Raw genomic sequence first — 13,722 nt, forward strand, 5'->3', positions numbered from 1 at the left:
CTGATGCCTTGATTCCAGCGCTACACAGACAGTACATTTACTTTCAGAGAAGCGTTCGTATTGGCATTCATTGTGAGATAGAAAGAAAAGTTGATCGTGATTCAAAAGAAAGAAATTAGTATGTTTATTCAGCAAGAATGCCATGACTCACGGAAAAGTTCATAAAAGGCTTCATCAGATTCATCCAAGCCACTACAGTTGAGGTCAAAAGTTCACACCCCCCTTTCAGAGTCTGCAAAATGTTAGTTATTTTACCAAAATAAAAGGGATCATACAAAATGCATTTTTACTGACCTGAATAAGATATTTCACATAGATGTTCATAGTCCACAAGAGAAAATAAAAGTTGAATTTATAAAAATGACTCAAAAGTTTACATACACTTGATTCTTAATACTGTGTTGTTACCTGAATGATTTTCAGCTGTGTTTTGTTTAGTGATAGTTGTTCATGAGTCCCTTGTTTGTCCTGAACAGTTAAACTGCCTGCTCTTCTTCAGGAAAAACCTTCCGTTCCCACAGATTTTTTGGATTTCCAGAATGTTTGTGTATTTGAACCCTTTCCAGCAATGACTGTATGATTTTGAGATTCATCTTTTCACACTGAGGACAACTGAGGGACTCATATGCAACTATTACAGAAGGTTTAAACACTCACTGATGCTCCAGAAGGAAAAACAATGCATTATGAGCCAGGAGTGAAAACTTTTGAACCAAATGAAGATGTTTTCATTTACTACTGCCCTTTAGAGGCTACAGAAGATACTTAAATGTTTCCCAGAAGACAATAAGTTAAATTTACCATGATCTTCAAATTCATGCATTGTGTTTATTTCTGAAGCATCAGTATGTCTTTGAACCTTCTGGAATAGTTGCATATGAGTCCCTCAGTTGTCCTCAGTGTGAAAAGGTGGATCTCAAAATCATAGTCATTGTTGGAAAGGGTTCAAATACACAAAAATGCTGGAAAACCAAAGAATTTGTGGGACCTTTAAGGATTTCTCTGAAGAACAGCGAGCAGTTTTAACTGTTCAGGGCAAACAAGGGACTCATGAACAACTATCACTGAACAAATTATATTAAAAAAAACTGGATCATTCAGGTACGAATGCAGTATTAAGAATCAAGGGGATGTAAACTTTTGAACAGTGACATTTTTATAAATCCCTCTATTATTTTTAATTATGGACTATATTTAAATGTCTTTTATGTGAAATATCTTATTCAGGACAGTACTAAATAAACAACAACATGCATTTTGTACGATCCCTCTTATTGTGGTAACATTTTGCAGATTCTGAAAGGGGATGTAAACTTTTGACCTCAACTGTAAATATGATGATAAAAGCTTACCATTCATTTATGCATTTTAGAAAAATGCTTGCATTAAGTGTTGACATGTCAGGTTAGGTGATGGGTATCTGCTACATACAAATTAATTGGCTTCAATCATTTTTGAACAAGGAAAAGGGGTTGTTTTATTTACCTCAAAGGACAGAATTGCTCTTATTTGCACAATTTTCTCTATTCATGTATATGAGCAATAAAATATATATCTTTAAATTTATGATTATTAAAATAGAATTGCTTTACTTGACATAAATATATTACAGTATCTCAATTTACTACAGTTATGTCATATGTTAATATATATTAAGACTTGCTTTATATATATAAGCTAGCTAAACTCTTGTTATTTTTCCTACTATAGGATGAAAGGTAGGATTGGGGAGCGCAGTGTGGGGTACTCTTTGAAGTCCTTCAGGTAGCTGCGATGCTTTCCTTTGGCCCAAACCGTCATCTGTATGAATCCCACCACGGTGAAGAACAACACGGGGACACACTGGGTCATGAGTGTGAATCCGAGCCAAGATCCCAGCTGCAGAAGTACAGCAATCACAGTGTGGCTTTAGTGTCTGTTATTTACTCTATGCGACCAGTAGAGGTCAGCATTTTATTATTTGTTCAGACAGGACACATTTGTCAAGGAGATTTGTAAAATGCTGCAAGGATGATATATTTTTGTCGGCCAAAATCTGGAAATGAGTTTGAATTTTAGCTCATTTGGTTCCATTGTGCCAAAGTCAACAGCTTTTTTTGGTAAAATGCCCGAAATAAGGTCTGTTATGGCAAGCCGTTTTAGCCTAAAATATACTAAGAGTTACTTGTCGTAATTGCATTTTACTAGTAAGAATTGAATTAGAGAGCTCTATATTTCAATTCCTACTAGTAACAGTGCAAATTAGAGAGGTCTCTAAATCATTTTCTACTAGATACAATTCCAATTAGAGAGCTCTACAAATTTACTAGTCATATGTCTCCACTGACTTCCATTAATTTTTATTTACAAAGCTCTACAACAGAATTTTTACTAGTAATAATTCCAATTAGAGAGCTCTCTAATTCGGTTTTTACTAGTAATAATTTAGATTAGAGAGCCCTTTAATTTAATTATTACTAGTAAAAATGCAGTTACAGAGCTCTATAATTAAATTTTTACTACTAAAAACCACATTAAAGATATGTTTAATTGCAAAATCCAATTAAACAGCTCTCTAAATGGAATTCTTACTAGTAATAACTAAACTAGACAGCTCTCTAATCGTAATTGTTGCTAGTAAAAATTTAATGACAGAGCTCTCTAATTGTAATGCTTGCTAGTAAAAATTCTGTTGTAGAGCTAAATTATATTAAAAATGAATAGAAGTCAATGGAGACAGATTAGTAAAAATTAATTTGTAGAGCTCTGTAATTGGAATTGTTAGTAATAATTGAATTAGAGAGCTCTTTAATTAGCATTGTTACTAGTAAAAATGCAATTACGACTAATAAAGCTTAGTATATTTTAGGCTAAAACAGCTTGCCATAGTCTGTGGTTCACACAATCTCAAGATATTTTCAACGTAAACTACCCTTTTGATTTTTTTAGAGCTTTTACTTGTCTTAATGGCATTCGCTAACAAGTACTGACTACAGAAGAGTCAAGTTTTAAATAGGACAAATATCGAGACTCGTTGGCCATTTTTGAACGTGTGCTATTGGTCTAATAGGATTCAATGATCTATGCTAAGCTATGCTAAAAGTGATATCGCCAGAACAGGAAAACGGCTGAATGGATTTCAAAACGGTAAAACTCAACTTATTAACTCAGGGGGAATTGGAGAATAGGCCTGTTTCCAAAAAAAAGTGGAGTGTTCCTTTAAGGGTTGGCCTACAAAAATACATAATCACTGCAAAATTCTATAAAGACATGGAATCCTTCATGGGTCTCACCTCGTATGTGTAGTTTGGGCATGAAACAAGTGCAAATATCCACGTAAAAGGATTCCTGGTTGGATAAGGAATCTTCTTTGTCTTACAGCCTTTATAAAGAACAATTTAATGCATTATGTGAACAAAACCAGAGTGGTTGACTTGAGATTTGTGATTTATTTTATAGATCTTACCAGGTAGTTTGAGATTACGCAGAGCCATGTGAATGGAGAAGCTGCCAAGTTGACAGAACTGCAAAAATAACAAAATAGTAAGTGAAGAATGCTGATAAGACAGATACATGACACATTACAGGAGGAGTCAGTGCAGTCAAAGTGCTTACTAGAAAGATTGCCAACGCTGCCTTCACCTGCTTCTCCCCATAATCTGCATGAAAACAGACTGACTTTAAAGGGTAAATTCATCCAAAAATAAAAAAATCAGTCATTAATTACTCACCCACACCGCATTCCAAACCCTTCAAGACCTTCGTTCATTTTCAGAACATGAAGATATTTTTAATGAAATCCGAGAGCTTTCTGACGCTGCATAGTAGGCAAGCTAGTAAAAGTAATGCCTTTTTTTTTTTCAATTTCTGTGCATTCACAAGAGTACCATGTTGTTGTTATTTTTGAACCACTGATATCACATGGACTATTTTAACAATGTCCTTACTACCTTTCTGGGCCTTGAACATGCCAGTTGTGTTGCCGTCTAACCAGGGTCAGAAAGCCCTCGGATTTCATCAAAAATATCTTAACTTGTGCTCAGAACATGTACAAAGGTCTTACAGGTTTGGAACGACATGAAGGTGAGTAATTAATGACAGAATTTTCATTTTTGGGTGAACTATCACTTTAAGGACAACAGTTTAGTGCATTTAGCATACAATAATAATCTAAGTGACGAAAAAGATGAGTGACATGTAACATACATGGTGGTGTGTAGAGGGGGTGATTGATGTAGTAAGCCATCCATGCAGCAGAGCACCAGTAGTAGGAACAGTTCTGTTAAAGAAACTGTCACATGTTACTTACATTTACATTTTTTTTCATTGATAGCAATAATAAATGCTTCTTGAGCACTAAATCAGCAAATTATAATGATTTCTGAAGGATCGTGTGACATTAAAGATTGGAGTAATGATGCTGAAAATTCAGCTTTGCATCACAAGAAAAATTACATTTTAAATACATTCAAATAGAAAACTGATCTTTTAAATTGTCACAATATTTCACAATTTTACTGTTTTTACTTTATTTTTGTTCAAAAAAAGCCTTTTCAAAAACATTAACTTTTGAACAGTATATACAGTCAAGCCCGAAATTATTCATACCCCTGGCAAATTCTGACTTAAAGTTACTTTTATTCAACCAGCAAGTTTTTTTTCTATTAGAAATGAAACAGACGTCTCCCAGAAGATAATAAGACGATGTACAAGAGGCATGTATTCATTTATTCATACCCTTCTCAATAATCAATACTAAAGACTTTATTGGCTATTACAGCAATCAAACGCTTCCTATAATTGCTGACCAGCTTTTTGCATGTCTCCACTGGTATTTTTGTCCATTCATCTTTAGTGATGAGCTCCAACTCTTTCAGGTTGGAGGGTCTCTTTGCCATCACCCTGATCTTTAGCTCCCTCCACAGATTCTCAATTGGATTTAAGTCAGGACTCTGGCTGGGCAACTTCAAAACGATAATGTTTTTGTCTGTTAACCATTTCTTCACCACTTTTGCTGTGTGTTTTGGGTCGTTGTCATGCTGAAATGTCCACTGGTGCCCAAGGCCAAGTTTTTCTGCAGACTGCCTGATGTTGTTGTTGAGAATTTTGATGTATTGCACCCCCAAAACATTAGGTTCCCACCATTATGTTTGACAGTGGGGATGGTGTTCTTAGGGTTGAAGGCTTCTCCTTTTTTACGCCAAATGAAGGCTACATCATTGTGGCCAAACAATTAAATTTTTGTTTCATCTGACCATAAAACAGAAGACCAGAAGTCTTCTTCTTTGTCCAGATGAGCATTTGCAAAGGCCAAGCGGGCTTTTGTGTGCCTTTTTGTGTGCCGGGGCAGCCGTGGCCTAATGGTTAGAGAGTCAGACTTGCAACCCAAAGGTTGCGGGTTCGAGTCTCAGGTCTGGCGTGGATTGTAGGTGGGGGGAGTGAATTACCAGCACTCTCTTCACCCTCAATACCACGACTGAGGTGAGTCCCTTGAGCAAGGCACCGTACCCCCAACTGCTCCCCGGGCGCCGCAATGGCTGCCCACTGCTCCGGGTGTGTGTTCACGGTGTGTGTGTTCACTGCTGTGTGTGTGCACTTGGATGGGTTAAATGCAGAGCACAAATTCCTAGTATGGGTCACCATACTTGGCCTCACTTCACCTCCTCCTTTCCTTATCTGGAGAAGTGATGTCCTCCTTGGTTTGCATCCATGGAACCCAGTGGTGTGCAGTGTCTGTTAGACTGTCTGCCTCAGGATGGCCTTGGTGGTGATCCTTGGATTCTTTTTTATCTCTCTCACTATCCTCCTGGCCAGCACAGGTGTCACTTTTGGCTTCTGACCACATCCTCTGAGATTTTTCACAGTGTGGAACGTCTTGTATTATTTTATAATACTTTGCACTGTAGCCACTGGAACTTCAAAACATTTAGATATGGTCTTATAGCCCTTTCCTGACTTGTGAGCAACCACGATGCGCAGCCGCAGGTCCTCAGTGAGCTCCTTTGTCTTAGCCATGACTGTCCACAAACCAACAGCAGAGAGCTTCTGTTTTTCACTTGTTGAGTTGATTAAAACAGCTTTTCCCTGGGTGTCAGGGTATCAGGGAATCAGGGTAATTAGGATGCTTTAGAACAGCTTGGACTATTTGGAATGGTATAGAACTTTGGATTTTCCCATACACTGTGAACAGTTCGCAAAGGGTATGAATAATTTTGGACATGCCACTTTTTTGTTCAAATGTAAATAAAAGCTGAGAAATATTTTTTTCCACAATGATGCCTCTTGTACATCGTCTTATTATCTTTTGGGAGAAGCCTGTGTCATTTCTGGTACAAAAAAGTTGCTGGTTAAATAAAAGTAATTTAAAGTCAGAATTTGCCAGGAGTATGAATAATTTTGGGCTTAACTGTATATACATATAAATTAAACTGAAAACACACGCAAATGCGAGGCATCCTTACTTTAAAAATGTTGCGCATTGGCATGGTGCCATGGGAGAAGCGATGGACGAACAACGTCTCCAAGATTCGCTTCCCATAGTGGAAGGAATGACACACACAGGCTATACTGTGAAAAACAGACAGACGCTCAGTTCAGCGAGTTCAGTTTAATACCAGATCATCAAATAAAAGTTTATTCCTGAGAGACATCAATCAAATGCTTTTCAGCATAATTCCCAAAATACACTTCTGGGCCAGTATCTTGTAGGTCAGCTGTTAGGAGACACTGTTCCCACAGTCTGGACAGAATCCAACAGACTAAAAGAAAAAGTCACATCTCTGACACAGTGTTCTTCATGATACTTACTGCACAACCAAATGCTTACTGGCGGTGAACTCATACTTGGGAGCGTAGATTAAAGGCAGTCGAAAATAAAACAGCAGATATATGACAAGTGGTCCAATGCATTCGATGAGGAACACCTGCAAACACATTCACAAACACATTTTAATGTGCCTCCCATGTGCTGACATCATCCCTGTCCTGTGGAAGTCAGAACAGAAGTGGGTAAGGGGGTTATGCATGCAGAAGGTGAATGGGATCAACACCTGTGGGCAAACGGTGCCAGAGAGATTACTGTGTTCTGAGAAAGAGCATTGAGTCGTAGGGAGGTGAGAGAAAACTGAGCCAGAGGCCTGTGCACACACTGTACAGCCACTGACCTGACTTTTAAATAAGAGAGCCAAACGCCCTGTAACATGCCAATGAAAGATTAGACAAAGATTATAATACTGAAACTAAATTCTGATGAGCCACCTTTAAGGCCATTGTAAAATGCTACTAATTGCACAGATGCAACCACATATTATTAACTTCTTTGTTCTCTGGAACACAAAACGTGATTTATTTATAGTATAGTACAATGTACAGGCTGCTCTTTTAAAAACAATGTCAAAAAGATTTCAAGGGGTCCTTAAAGGGGTCCAGTTATGGAAACGTAAGAATCACTTTAATCTAGCTTGCACTAACAGTTGCACACAGAATTTGCTGCTTTGGGAAGGGGCATGACAGGACTAAAAAATGCGTCTAAGCTGATCGCCAATTGGAACACATTTTGCAGTGTAACTGCTAACCAATCACAACACATTTTGTTTTTCAGAAGGCGGGCTTCAAACCCGGAACTAATCAAGCCATTTGTGCCAGGCTGGGGTGAAAGCTATTGTACAGTAATAATGTAAATCATGTGAAATATAATGCGTTTTTCAAACCACCAAGCATGAGAGCATGTTCTAGTGCAGTGGGTGAGTGTTTCTGTTCAACAGTCCAAAAGTAATCCAATAAAGCACATCCATCCATAAAAAAGTGCCTCACTTGGCTCCGGGGGGTGAATAAAGGCCTCCTGCAGCAAATCAATGTGTTGTTGTAAGAAAAGTATCCATATTTAAAGCGATATAAACACTTTACTCTAACTTACGCTTACTGCAAACCGTTAGAACATGCTAGTCTCACAAGAACCAACGTTTGTTTACAGGAGCAAAGGAAGCAATGTTTCCTTACTTCAGCAAAGGAAAACCAGTCTCCTCTTGGCTTATGTCGAAATCCTCAGACATTTTTCTTTACAAATCCTCATTTTGTACTTTTAATTCATAACCAGTGTTTTGTTTTGCTCTCTTCACTGCACTTCCACGTCTGTCACTTCTCACCGCCGCTTGCGCTACGCATACGTCCTATGTGACAGTTAGAGCAAGCTAGAGAAAAATAACATATAACATTGTAAATCTAGATATTTTTCTTACAAACTTGCATCGATTCGCTACAGGAGGCCTTTATTCACCCCCTAGAGCTGTGTGAGACACTATTTATTATGGATGGATGTGCTTTATTGGACTTCTTTTGGACTTTTTGAACAGAAACACCCACCCACTGCCATTATAAAGATTGGAAGAGCCAGGACAATTTTGTAATAACTCAGATTGGATTCGATTGAAAGAAGGAAGTCATATACACCTAGGATGCCTTGAGGGTGAGCAAATCATGGGCTAATTTTCATTTTTTGTTAAACTAACCCTTTAAGACAGGAGTGTCCTAGAGGGTCACTGTCCTGCAAAGGTTAGCTTCAACTTGCCTCAACACACTGGCCTCGAAGTTTCTAAGATGATATACTTAGTTCAATAATCTCCCTAGTTTAAACATCTTCTGTGGCCTTATTGTCTTTGACAGTGAGGGTCTTGAAGTCAAAAAGTTTGCGAACCACTTCTGTATGCGATGATTGTGTGTGGTTCAGTTGTTGTTTGTCTGTTGGGCAAAATACTCACAGTTCCCCAGGCCATCTGGGGTCCCAGATCTCTGAAGTAGAAGGTTGCGGTGGTTCCCACAGGGAGCTCCTGAAGGATTTCCTCATCTCTTAGAGGTTTTCCTTCTGAAATTAACAATGGGGGTCATGCGCAACAGATTTCTATATTCTGTAAAACAGGTCTTGTTGCTTCCGGTTCAAGTGTTTTGCAGTTGCTTTGTTAAATATGGAGCTATTTTACTCAAGATGCCTTCAAAGTAGATGACCAAAGACCAAAGATGATTATTATCAATGTCCATCACAAATATGACTCTGGACCACAAAACCAGCCATAAGGGTCTATTTGAAACTTTTTATTGATTTATACATCATGTAAGCTGAATAAATAATTTTTCCATTGATGTATGGTTTGTTAGGACAAGAAACATTTGGCCGAGATACAACTATTTGAAAATCTGGAATCTGAGGGTGCAAAAAATCTAAATATTGAGAAGTTTTTAAGTTATTTTAAAGGTGTTATTCGCCCTTAAAGTTATATTTACTGTAGGAAATAAGCATTTTTTTAGAGTGTTTCTCCATTTATTCATGTTATAATTCAATAACATTAACATACAATTTATGTGTTACTAAGTTTAAAGTATGTCAAATGTGTTTTTAACAACTGTTATAAAGCATATGTACTCACTTGGGTCCAGGCATAAAGACTGTCTGGCAGGATACCAGTGTGGATCTGTGAAAATTGAAGCCTGACATGTAAGACTTTGCTAAACCCATTATTTCTATGTCATCAACTTATCATCTTCCTTGTCGAAAGCTATTTTAAGAAAGCCTTCACGGTTTCATAGCTTCTTTAGCACCGAGCACAACTTACTTGATTTGTGGAACATAGACTTAATGTCCAAAATAGTGGCCGTTGGCTCTACCTGCAGACAGACAAACAGCTGCTAAATTTCCACAGTCTTTTTTGCAATTAAAATACATAAATATGCAAACACACATTATGCATATACAAATAGTGTTAATCTTTTCCGTTTTCTCCATACAGTCATAAATCAGGTTTACTCTATTCTCGATATGCAACGGATCTCACATAGGAATTCCTGGAAGCTCGGAGAAGACTCTCATGTTGCAAAAGCAACATGACTAATGCAAAACCTGCCTGATAGTGGCCACTTTATTACTACAAAGTTACAGCATGTGCATTAGTTGCGCTCACATTACTGTTAGCTATCTGTAATTTATAACAGCTGATGATTACAGATGGTTTCTTTACTTCTCTGTATTATGTTCAGCTTAAGAGTCTAAACCCAGTGATTAAATGTGACTCTGGACCACAAAACCAGTCTTAAGTCGCACGGGTTTATTTGTAGCAATAGCCAAAAATACATTGTATGGGTCAAAATGATTGATTAGTCAAGGATCAATTTCTGTGAAGATATTTTGTAAATTTCCTACCAGAAATAACTAACTTATCTTTGATTAGTAAAATGCATTGCTAAGAATTCCATTTGGACAACTTTAAAGGTGATCAATATTTCAATTTTTTTGCACCCTCAGATTCCTATCCAAACTCGTTTCCGCCATTGATTTTTTTTTTATTATTATTGCGACTTATCTCACGATTCCGACTTTTTTCTCAGAATTACATGATTCAAACTCTCAATTACATTTTTTTCTCAGAATCGTGAGATACAGTATATACTCACAATTGCAAGTTATGAAGTCAGAATTGCATGCTATTAACTCACAATTGCAAGTTATAAAGTCAGAATTGCATGATATTAACTCAATTGCAAGTTATAAAGTCAGAATTGCATGATATTAACTCAATTGCAAGTTATAAAGTCAGAATTGCATGATATTAACTCAATTGCAAGTTATAAAGTCAGAATTGCATGATATTAACTTACAATTGCAAGTTATAAAGTCAGAATTGCATGATATAAATTCACAATTGCAAGTAATAAAGTCAGAATTGCATGATATTAACTCAATTACAAGTTATAAAGTCAGAATTGCATGATATTAACTCAATTACAAGTTATAAAGTCAGAATTGCATGATATTAACTTACAATTGCAAGTTATAAAGTCAGAATTGCATGATATAAATTCACAATTGCAAGTAATAAAGTCAGAATTGCATGATATTAACTCAATTACAAGTTATAAAGTCAGAATTGCATGATATTAACTCACAATTGCAAGTAATAAAGTCAGAATTGCATGATATTAACTCAATTACAAGTTATAAAGTCAGAATTGCATGATATTAACTTACAATTGCAAGTTATAAAGTCAGAATTGCATGATATTAACTCAATTGCAAGTTATAAAGTCAGAATTGCATGATATTAACTCAATTGCAAGTTATAAAGTCAGAATTGCATGATATTAACTCAATTGCAAGTTATAAAGTCAGAATTGCATGATATTAACTTACAATTGCAAGTTATAAAGTCAGAATTGCATGATATAAATTCACAATTGCAAGTAATAAAGTCAGAATTGCATGATATTAACTCAATTACAAGTTATAAAGTCAGAATTGCATGATATTAACTCAATTGCAAGTTATAAAGTCAGAATTGCATGATATTAACTCAATTGCAAGTTATAAAGTCAGAATTGCATGATATTAACTCAATTGCAAGTTATAAAGTCAGAATTGCATGAAATTAACTTACAATTGCAAGTTATAAAGTCAGAATTGCATGATATAAATTCACAATTGCAAGTAATAAAGTCAGAATTGCATGATATTAACTCAATTACAAGTTATAAAGTCAGAATTGCATGATATTAACTCAATTACAAGTTATAAAGTCAGAATTGCATGATATTAACTTACAATTGCAAGTTATAAAGTCAGAATTGCATGATATAAATTCACAATTGCAAGTAATAAAGTCAGAATTGCATGATATTAACTCAATTACAAGTTATAAAGTCAGAATTGCATGATATTAACTCACAATTGCAAGTAATAAAGTCAGAATTGCATGATATTAACTCAATTGCAAGTTATAAAGTCAGAATTGCATGATATTAACTTACAATTGCAAGTTATAAAGTCAGAATTGCATGATATTAACTCACAATTGCAAGTAATAAAGTCAGAATTGCATGCTATTAACTCACAATTGCAAGTTATAAAGTCAGAATTGCATGATATTAACTCAATTGCAAGTTATAAAGTCAGAATTGCATGATATTAACTCACAATTGCAAGTAATAAAGTCAGAATTGCATGATATTAACTCAATTGCAAGTTATAAAGTCAGAATTGCATGATATTAACTCAATTGCAAGTTATAAAGTCAGAATTGCATGATATTAACTTACAATTGCAAGTTATAAAGTCAGAATTGCATGATATAAATTCACAATTGCAAGTTATAAAGTCAGAATTGCATGATATAAATTCACAATTGCAAGTAATAAAGTCAGAATTGCATGATATAAATTCACAATTGCAAGTAATAAAGTCAGAATTGCATGATATAAACTCAGATGCAAGTTATAAAGTCACAATTGCATGATATTAACTTACAATTGCAAGTAATAAAGTCAGAATTCCAAGATATAAACTCACAATTCTGTGAACATATCAGTCTTTTTTCTCCTCAGAGCTGGACTTTGTAACTTTTAACTTGCAGTTGGTAAATTTATATCTCACAATTGTGAAGAAAATAAGTCAGAATTGTGAGATACAAACTCGTAATTGTGTTAAAGGATGTCTTAACTGCAAGTTTATATGATGCAATTCTGAGAAGAAAAGTCTGAATTGTGAAACAATCGCAATTACCTTTTTTTTTTTTTATTCAGTAGATTACAGATTTTTTTAAATAGTTGTATTTCAGCCAAATATTGTCCTATCCTATACATTAATGGAAAGCTTATTTATTCAGCTTTATATTGTATATAAAATTTCAATTTTGAAATATTTACCCTTATGACTGGTTTTGTGGTCCCGGGGTCACAAATATACTGTTTAGTATTAAGACAACATAAAGTCACAGAGAAAGAAAAAAGGCTAAAACCAGCATAAGATGTTTGACTGATCTTAGCTGGTTTAAGCTGGAAGTAGCTGGTTTTAGCCAGTCTCCAGAAGCTTGGTCCTGACCAGAAAACGAAATGGTCAAAACCACTCTAAAAGCAGCCTGTAAACCAGCTATGGACCAGGCTGGAAGACCAGCCAGTATCCGCCTGTCCCTTGTATGGTATTTAAGTTTTAAAAAGCACATACCTTATCCAGAAGCAGCAGTTTTTCCCGGGTTTTGATGTGTAGTATCTCCAACTCAAAGTAAACAATTCGTTTCGCTTTTTTGGGGGGTTTTGGTCTAGGTTTGGAAGATCCTTGCCCAGAAGCGGCTGGTGCGCCTTCGTTCTTAGCCCCCTTTGCCTCTAAAGCTAATGCATCCATGACAGTTCTTCCAATTTATTTTGCAATGAATCCGTTTTAGTCCGTAGTTCAAAGGTCTCTCTCACACCCCACACATCACCCCTAAGTCCTCAGACCTCAGTTCTTAATAATAAATCCAAAATCCAGCTTGAATGCAGTGCTCAGGGCTCCAGAGAGGCGAAGCGACCGAGAAGGACGGTGTGAGTGAGTGCAGTGTGATTGAAATATCTCCCACCTCTTAACACCTGAGGGGTGGCCATCACAACCACTCCTCTGAAGACGAAATCTGAGAGTCCCAAGACATAATCCATGGCTTTTCATGAAGCTAAATTTATAAGCCTGCTTCGCTGAATACCAGCCCCGCCGCGACCTTGTGGGACTCGGACCAATCCAGTTGGACGTGGCTCTTACCTCCACACCCTGTCTCTTTTTGAATTAGAATTAGGATAGCATGTATCTCTACAGGATGTGTGTGTGTGTGTGTGTGTGTGTGTGTGTGTGTGTGTGTGTACCTGGTATTCATCGCGTTATGGGGACCAAATGTCCCCACAAGGATAGGAATACCAGTAGATTTTGACCTTGTGGGGACATTTCTCAGGTCCCCA

The 13,722-nt window shown here is 36.4% G+C and overlaps 1 protein-coding gene across 1 annotated transcript; it reads right to left on the bottom strand.

Annotated features, from left to right (window-relative positions):
• Positions 1 to 107: 107 nt before the first annotated feature.
• On the bottom strand, positions 108 to 13,497 carry tecra (trans-2,3-enoyl-CoA reductase a). The gene is made up of 11 exons (XM_073837696.1): positions 12,962 to 13,497; positions 9,585 to 9,636; positions 9,399 to 9,443; positions 8,736 to 8,839; positions 6,787 to 6,902; positions 6,441 to 6,546; positions 4,186 to 4,258; positions 3,595 to 3,638; positions 3,446 to 3,503; positions 3,273 to 3,361; positions 108 to 1,878 (listed from the first exon to the last, which is right to left on the bottom strand). Exons 1-11 carry the CDS (start codon positions 13,136 to 13,138, stop codon positions 1,705 to 1,707), a joined length of 1,038 nt encoding a protein of 345 aa, XP_073693797.1. The 5' UTR covers positions 13,139 to 13,497; the 3' UTR covers positions 108 to 1,704.
• Between the last annotated feature and the right edge of the window lie 225 nt (positions 13,498 to 13,722).

Source organism: Garra rufa, chromosome 1 (genome assembly GCF_049309525.1).
Source record: "Garra rufa chromosome 1, GarRuf1.0, whole genome shotgun sequence".
Classification (NCBI taxonomy): domain Eukaryota; kingdom Metazoa; phylum Chordata; class Actinopteri; order Cypriniformes; family Cyprinidae; genus Garra; species Garra rufa.